This window comes from Ursus arctos, unplaced genomic scaffold (genome assembly GCF_023065955.2).
Source record: "Ursus arctos isolate Adak ecotype North America unplaced genomic scaffold, UrsArc2.0 scaffold_22, whole genome shotgun sequence".
Lineage (NCBI taxonomy): Eukaryota > Metazoa > Chordata > Mammalia > Carnivora > Ursidae > Ursus > Ursus arctos.
The window spans coordinates 50,598,325-50,613,954 of record NW_026622897.1 but is presented as its reverse complement, the minus strand read 5'-3'; the positions used below and the strand labels follow the sequence as shown (position 1 = coordinate 50,613,954).

Genomic DNA, 15,630 nt, shown 5'->3' with positions numbered 1-15,630 from the left:
TGGCTGTCTCTCTCTCTGTCAAATAAATAAATAAAATCTTTAAAAAATATATATTGGGGCACCTGGGTGGCACAGCGGTTAAGCGTCTGCCTTCGGCTCAGGGCGTGATCCCGGCGATCCGGGATCGAGCCCCCCATCAGGCTCTTCCGTTATGAGCCTGCTTCTTCCTCTCCCACTCCCCCGGCTTGTGTTCCCTCTCTCACTGGCTGTCTCTATCTCTGTTGAATAAATAAATAAAATCTTTAAAAAAAATAAAATAAAAAATAAAAATAAAAAATATTATTTACAATAACAAAATATTAAATATCTAGGAATAACTAGCAAAAATGAACAAAATCTCCATGCCAAAAACTATAAAACAGTATTAAAACAATAGGGATGTACCACGATTATGGACTGGAAAACTCAATACTGTAAAATGTCAATCCCTAAATGTCATCAGAACTATAGAGTTATCGCAAACCTACAAAATCCTAACAGAAATTTTGTTTTGGGGCAGAATTTCACAAGCTGATATCAAAATTCATTTTAAAAAAATGAAAAGATCAAGAATAAGATATTCATAAAGAAAAGCAAGGTGAGTGAACTTGTCCTACAAGACATAAAGATTTAATATAATGCTATGCTAAGAGAGCATGGCACTGGCATGAGAACAGACAGACTACTGGAATAGAACAGAAAGCCCTGAAACACCCATATATAAACACTTAATTTACCACAACAGTGGTACTGCAGAACAATGGAGAAAGGACATCCTTTTCAATAAAAGGTGCTGGACATTTGGATTTCCATATACCCAAGCAACATTCATACACATCAATCCCATGTGTGAAAAGCAATAATAAAGCTTCTAGTAAAAATGTAGCAAAATGTCTTAATGAGTTCAGGGTAGCAAAACAGGTAAGAAAAAGAAGAAAAATAAATGAAAAGATTGTCATATTGGACTACATTAAGAACTTTTCATCAAAATACAACACTAAGGGACTAAAAGGTGGGGGGTGGGGGAAGGTGGGAGTGACTAAAAGGAAGAAGATATTTGAAAACACATATAACCATTAAAGCCATTAAAGAACTTGTACTGGAATATAAAGAATTCACACAAAACAATAAGGAAAAAGAAAAATATGCAAGAAACATCAATAGACATTATCTAAAAAGATATCCAAACGGCCAATTAAACATATTAAAGATGTGCCACTTCATCAGATATCCAAGGAATGCAAATTAAGGCCACAATGATATACCATACACATCCAAAGGAACTGTCAAATGAAAAAGATCCACAATTCCAACTGTGAGCAAATATATGGAATTGGAATTCTCACAGCGCCAACAGGGGGTGTAAATTGGTACTACCACCTTGAAAAAGTTGGCTCAGTAATTTCACGCCAGGGTATACAGAATATAGAAATGTAAGACATGGCATACCAAGAGACCTGTACAAAATGTTCATGGCACCATTTCCTGTAACGGCTAAAAAGTGGAGACAGCCTAAATGTCCTTCAATGATGGAATGGATAAATAAATTAGGGTATATTCATACAATGAAATCTTATGCTGTGGTAAAAATGAATGAACTACCGTCAACGATATGAATGAATATCTATATAGGTAGAATTTTGAGCAAAAGCCACACATAAAAGATACACACTGTATTCTCTAATTATATGAAGTTAAAAAAAAAAAAAAGGCAAAACTAATTGTATTTAAGAGTGTAGGCTTAATGGTAAAAAATAAAAGAAAGGTAGTTATTACCCTGAATGTCAAGACAGTGGTGGTTATCTTATGGGAAAGATCTAAATCATTAGAAGCGAGTCTGAAGAGGCTTATGGGAGGCTGATAATTTTCCATTTCTTGACCTGGATGGTGGTTACACACTGTGTTCACAGTGTGATAGAGCAATAGGCTGTATGACATTTTTCTACCTATTCTTTGTGTTATATTCCTCGATAAAATATTTTAAATGTGGGGAGCCTGGGTAGCTCAGTCAGTTAAGCGTCCAACTCTTGATTTCGGCTCAAGTCATGATCTCAGGGTCCTGAGATCAAGCCCTGCATTGGGTTCTGTGCTGTGCATGGAGTCTGCTTAAGATTCTCTCTCCCTCTCCTGCTGCTGCACCACCACCATCCCCCGCTCACACACTCTTGCTCTCTAAATAAATCAAGTGAAATAAAACAAAATATGTTACGGTAGAAACATAAGAGGTATTCTGAAAGTAAAATCAACAAGACTTAGTGAAGAAGAGAATAGGAGGAGAGGAAAAGGTAAAGGATCTTTCTCAGGTTTCCGATTTAAGGGTCTATATTGATAATGGGACCATTTCCCAAGATAAGGTAGATTGGAGAATGAAAGGAGATCCTGAATGCAGTTTTGAATATAAAGAAAAACCAATTATTTTATGGCCTTCAAATTACTAAAATATCACAGAATCAAGTAATTGTCTTTCTGAGACAACGGACTAGTCAAATACCAGTCAAAAATAATCTGCAGTGAGAGAGGACAGGAGAAGAACTATATAGCCTTTCAATGGTCTGGAATGGAGTCACAGACCTCCAAACACAAGAGAGCTGCAGAGAGAGCAGAAGTACTAAGCCTAGCAGATAAAAGGAGGTAAGAATGGCACAAAAAGAGTAAGAGAGTATCTGACCTAGTGACATTCCTTATCCATCTGGATACTTTACCCAAGTTCTTCTACTTTCTAAAATTATCTCCTGGTACCCTTGACACGTAAGCTTAAAACAAATTGCCTCCAGGAAGCCCTCTCCAGTAACTGTTCTTCTCACCATTAAAACTGTCCTGCTTCAGGCTTTCATCACCTTGCTACAGACTTACCAGTCTCATAGTCGGTCACCCTAACACCCATCTTGCCCTCGTCCAATTCCTCCATCCTCCATCCTGTTTCCAGAGTGACATTTCTAAAACAAAACCCACAAGATAAAATACAGGCCCTCCACGATTTGTAGTCTTATCTCTTAAAGAGCTTTCAACCTAAAATCTATACCAGCTGCTTGCATTTCTTCTAACGCGACAGGCTATTTCACATCTCCATGCCTTTGCTCACAACTGCTCTTTCTTTCTAAAATGTCTTTCTTTCCTCCTGTTTTCCAACTGGCCCAAATCTGTTTTAAAGGACTCATCTCAAGAATCACTACTATTCTATAATGTCTTTCTAGTCCCCCGCTCCCAAGTCAAACTGACCGCCCTCCTCTTTGAGGTCATATCATAACCTGTCCCAAATTTCACAGCACCTACAACACTGGATTGTTATTATACATTTATTGTGTTATCTATCCAACTAGACTCAGATCAGAGATCACATAATCATCTCTTATCTCCAACATTAAGCACAAGTACTGGCACACGGTTAGTATTCAGGATGTTTCGAGAAAATGAAAAAAATGAACAAATGAATAACCTCAGCCCTTACTACATACTACATATATTATTTGGTCTACCAATATACTGCTAGCCCCAAAAGGACAAGGAACATGTCTCACAGCTCTACATCCTCCACAGCAACTAGCACAGTAGCATAAGTGAAGAACCCCTCATATGAAAGAAGGTCAGATACTGTTGCCTGACTACAGAAAAATTTGGAGGAGAGAAGAAGCCCAAGTAGCTTATCCACTAAAATATAAGAGACCACATTTATGGATAACAGACAAAAGGATAAAAAAACACTATGGTCATCAATCTAGAACTGGATACATTTGGCATCCCTCATTTCCTTTGGGGCTAGAATCTGCTAGAGTAATGCACACAGCATGGCCTAGTTAAAGAGCCTGAGGTATAACATCAGAAACCTGAGTTCAATTTTTGTTTTAGACATGATAATGGTATTGTGATTATGTCTTTTAAAAGAGTATTGTTTAGAGATATAATTTCACAATTCAATTTTTTCATAATTGAAATTTATGAACAAAATGATATGATGCCAGGGAGAATATGGTAGAAAGGGTAAGAGTAGAGGAAGCGGAAGTGGACAGCTTGGGGGGGGGCATGGGAATAAAAACAAGTTTGGCCACAAAGCGGATAATGGGTGCTTGGGAATTAATTAAACCATTCCCTATACTTGTATATGATTTGAAATGTTTCATGACAAAAAGTTAAAAAAAAAAATCCAGATCAAATCCACACCTTCCATTTACTTAGCTGGGTCATCCTGAAAACTGAACTGCTCCAAGCTTAGTTCTTCTTCTTTTTAAAACATATATACATACATACATACATACATTTATTTATTGAGAGAGAGAGAGAGACCACGCGCGCGCACACACGCACAAGCAGGGGGAGCAGCAGGAGGAGGGAGAAATAGGTTCCCCGCTGAGCAGGGAGCCCGATGTGGGGCTCAACCCCAATGACCTGAGCCAAAGGCAGCCGCTTAACCAACTGAGCCACCCAGGCGCCCCTCCAAGCTTAGTTCCTTACCTGGATTACACAAGTAACAATGGTATTGTCATCAGGATTAAAAAATATTACATGTGGAAAGAGCTTTACAAACTCCAACAAGCTGTATAAATGTTAATGGTTCTAAGAAGTATTATTACAGATGACCATGGGTAACAGTTATATTATCATATAATAGCTGGATATTGCTAAGAAAAGAGGTAACTAAAAATAGATCAAGTGTCTAAAAACTTAAGAACAGAAACCCTGATTACATTCATGTAAAACATGAGGGCTGCATTTATTAACTCCCTACAATGTTTCAGGGACCTTGTCAGGAACTGTGACAGAGATAAACAGATTTGTAGTCTCTGAATTTAGGGGCTTAAAGTCTAAAGGAGAGAGACATATGGCAAACACTGGCTATACCAAGAGCTAATAAGTGTGCTAACAGGTCTGTCCAGTGCCCAGAAAAAATGCCTGATATATAATAAGCATTTGTTAACTGAGTAAAAAGTCTCACAAATGCATACGCTCACTCATTCAACAAATATTAATGTTACCACGCACTGTTCTTGGTACTGCAGATGCATCTTTAATTTAATTTAAAAAAACAAAAATCCCTGTTCAAGAAGAGCTTAAAGAACCAAATAAATGAGAAAATTATATAAAATACGAGAAGACTGGGGGCGAGTGCCTGGGTGGCTCAGCCAGACTCTGATGGCTCAGGTCATGACCTCAAGGTCGTGAGATCAAAACCCATGTCATGATCCACACTCAGCTCAGAGTCTACTTGAGGATTTTTCATCCTCTCCCTCTTCTCCTCCTCCTGTGCACACATGCATGTGTGTGCTCTCAAACAAATAAATAAATCTTTTATTTATTTTTTTCTTTTAAAAATTTATTTATTCATTCATTTTGTTAATCAGTGATAATTTATCCCTTTATATTTAGGAAAATGTACTGAATAATTATTATTTGTTAACATCTGATATTTCTTTTTTTTTTAAATAATATTTATTTTGTTATATTAGTCACCATACAGTACATCCCCAGTTCTTGATGCAATGTTCCATGATTCATTACTTGCATATAACACCCAGGGCACCATGCAATATGTGCCCTCCTTAATAAATCTTTTTTAAAAAAAGAATATGAGAAGATGGTAAGTGCTATGGAGAAAACAAAATCAAGGAAAGGAGCTAGGAGGTTCTGGGGTGAAACAGGCAGTTTCAATTTTAAATACAGGGATAAAAAAGGCCTTAATGAAAAAGTGACATTTGAGCTATGACTTGAACAAAGTGTGGGAAGTAGACATATGAACATCTGAGGGAAGTGTTCTAGGTGGAAGGAAACATAAGTGGAAAGACTCTGAGGAAGGAATATGCTTGGCAGAAAAAGTGGCAGACCAGATCACAGAGCAGTGGGAGGGAAACAGAGGGGTTCTAGGCTGGGGGAACAGCACATGAAAAGACATGGATTTCTGAAAATCCACAAGATCTTTGGAAAACTATAAGCATTTCTGATTAAGCTACAACATTATATGTGTAAAGGAAAAGACCCTTTATGTCATACATAAAAGATTTAAATAAACATAGTTTATAGAAAGAAAAGAGACTGAAGAGAAAAAGCAGCTTTTGCAAGGAAACACTTAAAGACATTACATGCATCCTGACAGGTGCAATATGAAATACAAGTCGTCATCTATAACGCATTCTTAAAAATTTCAAAAATATGCTTAACCTGAATCTAACAAGGCCTACACTGTATATTTAACTTTCTGTTTCTAGTAAATAAAAGGGATAGAGGAGCAAATTAACCCTTAAGGAAGTAAACAAATTAAAAAAACAAGACATTTTATCAACAACTGACTGAGTTTATCAGGTCAATGTCACCAAAATAATAAAAATTGTTCTAGATTTAAAAAAGACCAGGGACGCTTGGGTGGCTCAGTTGGTTAAGCGTCTGCCTTTGGCTCAGGTCATGATCCCAGGGTCCTGGGATCGAGTCCCACATCAGCTCCTTGCTCAGCTGGGAGCCTGCTTCTCCCTCTGCCTACCACTCTCTCTTTCTCTCTGACAAATAAATAAATAAAATCTTTAAAAAAAAAAATTAGGTGCACTGGGTGGCTCAGTCGGTTAAGCATCTGCCTTTGGCTCAGGTCATGATCCCAGGGTCCTGGGATCAAGTCCCGCATCGGGCTCTCTGCTCAGTGGAGGCCTTACCTCTCCCTCTCCCTGCCGCTCCGCCTGCTTGTGTTCACTCTCTCTGTCAAATAAATAAAACCTTTTAAAAAAATTAATTAAAAAAAATGTAAAAAGACCAAATGCCATGTGTGAATAGTGTTTGCATTTTGATTTGAACAAATCAACTATAAAAAGATATTTCGGAAATGAGAGCAATTTGAATATTGACTAGTTGTTAGAGGACATTAAGAAAATTTAGTTTTATCTGATGTGGGTTTTTTTAAGTCCCTTACCGAACTATTTAGGGAAATAGTTTTAAAAACTTAAGGAAAACAAACAGAGCAAATTTGGCAAGATACTCGTTTTGTGTTAAATCCCTTTGGGTATTTGGCAGATCACTGCAGTATTGTCTCAACTTTTCTATAGGCTTAAAATTTTTCATACTAAAGTTTAAAACTTTGATTTATCTGTGATTCAAATATTTGGAAATCACGTATTCCCTTTTACTTCAGATCTTATAAACTGAAAAATAAACACATCTTGTGAATTTCATTTCTGTTTAAACTATTTCCTGTATTTAATCAATCACAAACTGATGTTTTTTTCTAACCCAGTAAAATACACAGAGAAATGAAATGCCACTATGCAAAGAAAAAAAAAAAGTTTAAAAAAGGGGGCTATCACAATTAGATATGAGGGCTTTGAAATAGGGCAATAACAGCAGGATGACAGGGTGACATTTCAGAGACAAGTCTGGTTACAGAGGGTCATGGCTGGAGCTCTCCTTTGCACTCCCACTGCACTCAGCGTAACACAGGCAACACCACCCCCAGCAGTATGTTCACATCTGTCTCTGTATACACTATATGGACACTCTCTCTATCCACACGGAGATGCTGCCAAGTTTCTGAGGACAGGATCTGGATCTTTTTTTATCTCTGTGCCTGGCCCGTGGAAGGCCCTCAATAAAAGACTGCTGAATGAACGCCTTCTTATTTATCTTACAATACTAACCCATTCTGTAGACATGATACAATTCTTTTTTTTTTTTTAAAGATTTTATTTATTTATTTGACAGAGAGAGAGAGCCAGCGAGAGAGGGAACACAAGCATGGAGAGTGGGAGAGGAAGAAGCAGGGTCCCAGCGGAGCAGGGAGCCTGATGCGGGGCTCAATCCCAGGACTCTGGGATCACGCCCTGAGCCAAAGGCAGACGCTTTAACGACTGAGCCACCCAGGCGCCCCAGACGTGATACAATTCTTATATACACTCCCATCAGGTGCTGAAGACCTTCTTACCTTGTAATAATGTTCCAAGAGAATCCTGACTACTCCCTCCACGCTTTCTGCTTCAACAGGCTTCCTGGCAAACTGGAGTAGGTACTGCAAAGCATCTGCTGGGGAGGTAGCTTTACACAGATCGATGTGGAGTGCTGCAGATTTACTTGGTTTTGTCAATCGGAGTTTCTTGGTTGCAATCTCCTCCTGTTGTTGCTGCAAAGGAGTAGGCAAAGATAACAGATGAAAACACGGGGTCTGCAAATTTCACTTTGCCCCACTCCCTTATACCAAATAATGTGTTTAACTGATAGACCTAACTTTAGGGAAAAGCAGTGTTATGAACTGGAAAAAGGGCACTGGACTGGAGACCAGGCGCTGAGGCCCCATTTTGCTTTTCACTAGCTCCTACCACTGTGGGCTAGTCATTTCATTTCTCCAAGTCTCAATTTCTTTCTCTATAAAGTAGATCCACTACCATTTTGTTCTGCCTATCTCTCAAGACTGTCGTAGCTTTAGGGTAAAAAGGACACACAAAGGATCTCTCATTATTTATTTAAAAAGAAATCTCAGTTTATAAACACATTCAGACTGTGCTGAGGCACCCACCAGGCTCAGCTTCCCTCACAAGAAACTGGAACTGACGGGAACTATCCGTAGCTTACACTGAGTAAAAATTCTTCTCCTTATTCCAGATGACTACCCAAACCATTCTGCCTTTATTAAAAGGATGGTTAGTGTAAAAAAAATTAAAAATAGTCAAATACCTCACAAACTGTAGCCACTTAGCAAATGTTTACTGAATGACTGTTCAGCATTAGGACTTATCTCAGTTCCAATTCTGCTGTGCTAAGTAAGTCATAATTCTTACTCTCATCATCTGTAAAATGGGAATTACGACACTGCTACCAGTCTTTCTCAATTAAGGATCCTCATCTGAACTACAGGACAAGCAAAATTATTGAGTAACTATTTTCTCAATTCTCCCAAGGATGGCGCATAATTAGAAGCTTTCTAGATGCATTCGTTATGTATAATGGATGCCAAAAAGTTCATGTCAAAGGGAACCTGTCCCACCAAGGCTTAAGTCAGGCCCTAGTGGGTAGGCACAGAGAGCACCATAAACAAGACAAATGTTGCAATCAGTAATTTTCCTTGACACTTGATGCATCATTTTGGTATCCTGAGCAATCACCTCTTTACAAATGTACATTTCTACAGAGAAAAGATTAGGATCATTCTAGTCAGGAACAAAGTACGGCATGATGTAAAGAGACCAAGGGTTTTGAAGTCAGAGAATTTGAGTTCTGTAGCCACTTACTAGTGAGAGGAGGCCCATCCTTCTTCTATAAAAGGGAATACAGTACCTGTATCATACGGATATTTGAGAAGTCTAAAGTATGATGTCATTATGTGTACAAACACATAATTAGCACTAAATACATCCCAGTTCTCTCTTCTTCCTCATTTTCATAGCAGGGGAAAAGATGAGAAGCACTAAGATCTCATTTCATCACTCTAAGGTAATGATTCATGTAGAATGAAGAAATGAGCTCTTCTCTTAAAATCCTTACCCATTCCCATCCTATTCTACACAAATTCAGTCTTCTGTGTTACTTGGGCTCCAGTCAGGTCAAAACCTGAGAAAGATTTCTTTCCATACAGAGTATGTAAGGGGGAAGACAAACCAATATCTGCCATCAGTCAACCATCAATAACATTTTAGTGAGCCAGGACCTATGGTCATCCAGGGGTGATAAGAGCCCCCATGAGCTGGGGGCAAGGGCGGTGATAAATAGGTGACACATGACAAGCCTGAGGGCACAGCATTCTGACTTTGTGGCTCTTAACATCCTGGGAAGGCTTCCGAACCCTGGAGCTGACAGAGGCAGAGCCACAGGTGCAGAACATGCAGCTCTCCTCTTCAACCTCTGCCCCACGGTAACCTACAGCTTCATTACAATATACTTACACTTCGGTTTCAAGTCCACCCCCCCAACCCCCCCACTCCTGTGGAGGAAGATGGCCAAGACAGTTCCGGCAAGAACCTGGAAGGGCCAAAAACTCCCCCTCCCAACTGGTAGGAAGAGTCCCTTAGATGACTGGAAACAACCCCAGTAAGAGACCACCCTAGCTATAAGCCATAATCTATGCAAACACAAAAAGACACCCCTAGTTCCAATGTAGTAGCCACCTCTGGGCCTGCACACTCTCCCGTCTTGAGAGTGTACTATCCTTAATAAACTGCTTTGTGGCTGCTACACTCTTTCTGTCTTTGAGCTTGGATCCTCAACATAAATCTTTGTGGCGAATCCAAGAACCAAGACCTCCATTCATACAATTCAGAGTCTCCTACACGTAACAAAGGACACGGAGATGAACCAGGCTTATCTCTGTCCTTAAGGAGTCCAGATTGGTAGGGAGATATGTATACTGTGTGAAATTAACAAAGAGAAAACTCACTAAAACTGAGTAGGGAGGATACAAGGGGAGGTTAGAGGGGGGAAGAGTGCCACTCAACAATTATGGAAAAAACTGTGGATTATAGACCCCAACAGAAAAATCAACAGGAAAGAATCATCAATTACAGGCCCCAACAGGGAAAGATCAACATTGCATCTCCTACAAGAAATCGACCGCCCCTGCAACTCAGCCAATGAGAAACTCTCATCACCCTAGACTTTCCCTTCAAAACTTCCTCCTTATTCTCCATAAAATAAAAGTCATCTTTTTTGTTTGTTGGACCCGCCTGTGGTTTTGCCATGGCTTGCATGTCCTGAACTGCACATTCTGTTATTCCCAAATAATTACATTTTGGCTGGTAACATAACATTTTTAAGGTTAACAACTAATAACACTGAGTGATAAGTACAAACAGATGAGTATGAACAGAGTACTAGCCACAGAAGCAGGGGAGGAAGAGACGAAAACTCTTGCTGAGGTTTTAGATGGGTCTTGAAACCAAAATCTGAGAGCAAAAATAAAGGGGAAAATGACATGCATTCCACGTAAAAGAGACAAATGGTACAAGAGTTTGGAGAAGTGTAAACACATGTAATGCTGGAGGAAGGGTGAGTACTCCTAAGAAGTGGGAACAAAAGAACAATGGAAAGAAAGTAAATCACACTGTAAAACAATGCATGTACAGAATGCCACTGAACTGTATACTTAAAATTGTCTAAAATGGGGGCCCCTGGGTGGCTCAGTCAGTTAGGCATCCAATTCTTGATTTCAGCTCAGGTCATGATTTCAGGGCGGTGAGATCAAGCCCTGCATTGGGCTCTGTGCTGAGCATGGAGCCTGCTAAAGATTCTCTCTTACCCTCTCCCTCTGCCCCTCACTCACTCTTGAGCTCCAAAAAAATAAAATAAATAAAAAATAAATGTTTAAAATGGTAAAATATGTATTTTGCCACAATTACGAAGGAAAAAAAAGTGGGCAGGGGAAACAGACCCAGAAAATGCCAGAAAACAAATCACAGAAACAGCAGCTCTGTGAAATTAGAAAAACTTTCTTGAGGAGGCCCTCCTGGCTCAGCTGGTGCAACATGCAACTCTTGATTTGGGGGTTGTGGGTTTGAGCCCCATGTTGGGTAGTAGAGATTTTTTTTTTTTTTAAATTAGAAAAGAAAAACCTCCCTGAATCTAGACTCATTTCAAAAATTCAATACGACTAATTTCACATAAAATTGAGCAACGAAAAAGTGTCAAGTTTAAATCTCAAAGTTATTTTAAGGAAAAAAAGGCAGCAGACTAACTTCCCTACAGTCAGTGGGAATATGCTACAAAGATGTGTCCGGGAAACAGAAAAGAAATGATAACTGAAAAGAGGAAGAAAAACTTCATTTGTCAATACAATCACTTCTCTGTATTATAATCACAGGTATGCTTTTCTGTCTCTCCCACTAGCCTGTGAGCTTCTAAAGTGCAGGGGCGCTAATGTGTATTGGAATTTGTAGCTCAACACCTTTCACTATACCTGACACATAGAAACCACTCCCCTAACAAACTCTTGTTGAAGGAATGAATGAAATGTTTAAGGAGTTTCCTTAAACTGATGATCTAAATCCTGCCACACTAGAAGTCTAAAGATCTAGGGGTACTCTACGGATCTAAGGATGCTTTTGGTCTACCAGCATCAACTGGGGGCTTGTCAGAAATGCAGATTATTGCCTCACCTCCACCCCCCCAACTGAGTATAATCAACATTTTAACAAGATCACCAGGTTAATTTGCATTAAAAGTCTGAAAAAGCAGGACACACGAGATAACTTGGGATCAACCTCTACTCTAGCAATATATGTGGAGACACACGGAGAATCACTGCTCTAACAGGGGCTCGGACCACCTGTCCTTAACTCCAAAGGAGGAAAATACTGCTCTACTGCCTAGGTAAGCTGTTCCACCAATGAAAACTTCTGCCCCCATGCAGCCTGTGACCCTCACCTACTTTGGCTGGGTCTTGAGGATTTCTACAGACTCTTCTTCCAACCCCTCAGAGTTTTGCATACAACCAACTAGTCCCCGGGTGCTTTTTTTTTTTTTTTTTTTTTTGTAACGGGAGGTGGGTGGGGCTCTACCAGAAATTGGCTCTGAATCCTCGTATCCCTCCAGAAGCTCTCGAGTCACATTCAGGTGCTAATGTAACCCGAATAAACTGAGATGACGGATTAGACATTTTCGTAAATTGTAAAGTGCTATTTGTTCTCTCTAATAATTTTATTTTTTAAGTGTCAGACTGCACATATTAATGACGACAACAGCAGCTGCAAACGAACACGCCCACTTAAGTGTAGTTTCGGAGAGTGTATCTAAGTAGTCTACACTCAACCAGGTTTGTGGCGCCTGTGGCAAAGTGTGTGGAGCGTGGATAACCTTCCCCGCCCGGGACTGGTCCTGGGACCTTTCCTTCCGTAAATTACCTGAACCACCTTAGTGAATTCCTCGTACACCCGCTTCTTCAGGTGCGCCGCCATGACTGCCCGCGGACTCTCTCAGCTTCCGTACTCCACGAGGGAGGCGGGGGGGGGGGTGGAGGAATCCGGAAAACTTGTCTAGGCCTGAGGAACTCGCCACAATCCCACAAAGCAGTGGGGTTCCGAGAAAGAGAGGCCTCTTCCTGCTGCTCGACTACCCTTTCCCGCGGTGCAGCAGAATTTGTCCGCCTACGCCTTGTGCGCTGGCGGAACGAAAATGAGGGCGCAGAGTGAGGGGGCGGAGCCTCTGGCGGGAGGCGACTGGACTGGAAGGGCAGATGAGCCAATGGGAGCCTTCGGGGGTTCTCTAGTGGTTTCAGAGTGGTCGGGAGACTGGCAGCGGAGCTGAGCGAAGGGAGGGCGGAAGTACAGGGCAAAGGGCAGAGGCGGGACGATCCAGAGCTAGAAGCAAAACCTGGAGCTGCGGGAGTCGTTTAGCTCAGAGATAAGGGAGAGAGGCCTAACTGGCGTTCCTGTCGTCCTTGGCTGTTCTCCTTTTGCTGGTTGTAGCTTTTTTGAGCTCTCTTTTCGGTTTAGCTGTGTGCCACCAATTCTTTTTCCAACTCTTTCATTACAGTTGTTTGAAATCTACGTATCTTCAAGGAATCAACCCTTCCTCTGATAGCTACAAGAGAGGGGAAAGAATCCTGAGGTCAAGAGTCAAGCACCAAAGTTTCAGACTACAACTGACACTTAATGAGCAAAGAGCCTCAACTCTGAACGTGCTCACACCTAACCTGACCAAGATGTAGTGACAATGGAATGAAATACTGCAGAAATATTTGGCACACTGAAGTGTATTAGTCATGTTAATGAAACCGGAGGTCGAGTTTTACCTCGTTCGTTATACTTCAGCCATTCATTGTTAACTTCTTTCAAAAGCGTTAATGCGGGTTGCCGTGGTAGGTACAGAAGACCCCAAAACACATAAAAAATGGTGTTTACCCTAAAGTCCTACAGTGTAACAGGGAAGAGAGACACTCAAACATAATCAGAGGTCAAGTATCCTTGGATAACACGAATGTGATTCAAACAGACCTACTAACTTCCTCAGGATAGCGGGGTTGTCGGGGCAGAAAAATGACCACAAAACACGCCATTTTGCTACATGGATTATTTCTAGCTGAAGACAATCAAGGTGCAACAGACTCAGGAAGAGCTGTTTACCTTCCCCTTAACTTCCCAAAAGAATTTAGGGAGCCTGTATCAGGACAATGCTAATAACAAAGATAATGTTTTATCAGAAAGACAATCTACGTAGTATGGCAAACATTTGTTCACCAAACATTTGCTCTTATCTTTCTGTGAATTGTCTTTCTCCGTTTTGGGAAGCAGCAGACCTCTTCCTCTTTTCCCCAGCTCAGGATGGCATATAAGCCTCAATTGCCTGTCTTTGGGCCTCATGTCTTTGAGGCTCCTATACATAAGAAATTTGTGTTTTTCCTGTTGTTCTGTCTTCTATCAATTTAATTATTAGACCAGCCAAAGAAACTAGAAGGGAAGAAAAGTTTTCCATTCCTGCAATGCCTTGTGGGAGTATAGAGGAAACGATTTTCCCTCTGGCTTTAAAAATAGTGATGATGATGATGATGATGATGATGATGATGATGATGATGATGATGATTGAGACACAGAGAGAGAGAGAGAATGTGAACAGAGGAGGGGGGGTGAGGGGGAGAGGGAGAGAATCCCAAGCAGGCTCCATGCCCAGTGTAGAGCCAGACACGTGACTTGATCTCAAGGCCCTGAGATCATGACCTGAACAGAAATCAAGCTTAACTGACTGAGCCTTCCCAGCACCCCCAAAATAGTGAATTTTCAAGAAAGAAAGAAAGGCATCCCAGATCACAGAGACTACCACATATACAAATGTGTCCAGTGAAATGAAAAGCACTTACAAACAGTGCCTTCAGTAAATGTTAGCAGCTACTACTCTCATTACCATATTCTATCAAATCTAAGCTGCCAGCAATTGTAAAACAAATGATTATTTTATGTAACACATAAAAAATTAAGGAAACAGTTAAGAAATTAGGAGAATTGAGAAATTAAGAATTAAGAAAAAAACCCTAAAATTAAAACCAGTGGTTTCTTATTTCTTAGATTTGTTATGTATATTTACTGAAAGAGCTCTTTTAAACTTACTTACACACAGATTTGTATCCTATGCCATACTGCTATGTTTCCATGCCTTTCTGTGCACATTAAAACTTTTCATTTCAATGCAAATTATAGGGTAATCTCTTTGAAGATTCATTAAATGGCAAGCAAAGACAACAGATGCAGAGCTCAAGGGAAGTGATGGTGACATGAACTGCTATGACCCAGTCTACACATGAACGATTGGCCAACAGCAATCTTAAGATGTATCCTGATTTCAGAGATTTTAAATGTGCATCTAAGCATCAATTATAAAAATACTAACATCGTTATTACTACACATGGCTGCAGGAAGGAGTTTGGTACACTGAGAAAATGAAAGAAAATTCATTGGGTGCCTGGGTTGCTCAGTTGGTTAAGCACCTGCCTTTGACTCAGGTCTTGATCTCAAAGTCCAGGGATAGAGCCCCAAGTTGGGCTCCCTGCTCAGCAGGGAGTCTGCTTGTCCCTCTCCCTCTGCCCCACCCTCACCTGTTTGTGCTTTCTCGAGCACTCTCTCTCAAATTTTAAAAAATGAAAGAAAATTCAGTTTATATTGAGAATAAACTGCATACAGGGAGAAACTGGAGCTGGACTGGTATACAAACAAGAACATTCCACATTCTTTAATGTTGAAATGAAAAACTGTCTTTATTGAATTGGTGGT

At 40.3% G+C, this 15,630-nt stretch overlaps 1 protein-coding gene across 2 annotated transcripts in view; it reads right to left on the bottom strand.

The window, feature by feature from the left end:
- Positions 1 to 13,028, bottom strand: part of INTS4 (integrator complex subunit 4) — a 108,241-nt gene extending 95,213 nt beyond the window's left edge. Inside the window, exons 1-2 of one of the 2 annotated variants that reach the window (XM_057316675.1) lie at positions 12,771 to 13,028; positions 7,871 to 8,065 (exon numbers count right to left, since the gene is read on the bottom strand). In XM_057316675.1, the coding sequence (XP_057172658.1) occupies positions 7,871 to 8,065; positions 12,771 to 12,824 (249 nt within the window). In that variant the 5' untranslated portion in view covers positions 12,825 to 13,028. The remainder of the gene's footprint in view (positions 1 to 7,870; positions 8,066 to 12,770) is intronic. The other variant, XM_026518179.4, reaches the window with a different exon arrangement.
- Between the last annotated feature and the right edge of the window lie 2,602 nt (positions 13,029 to 15,630).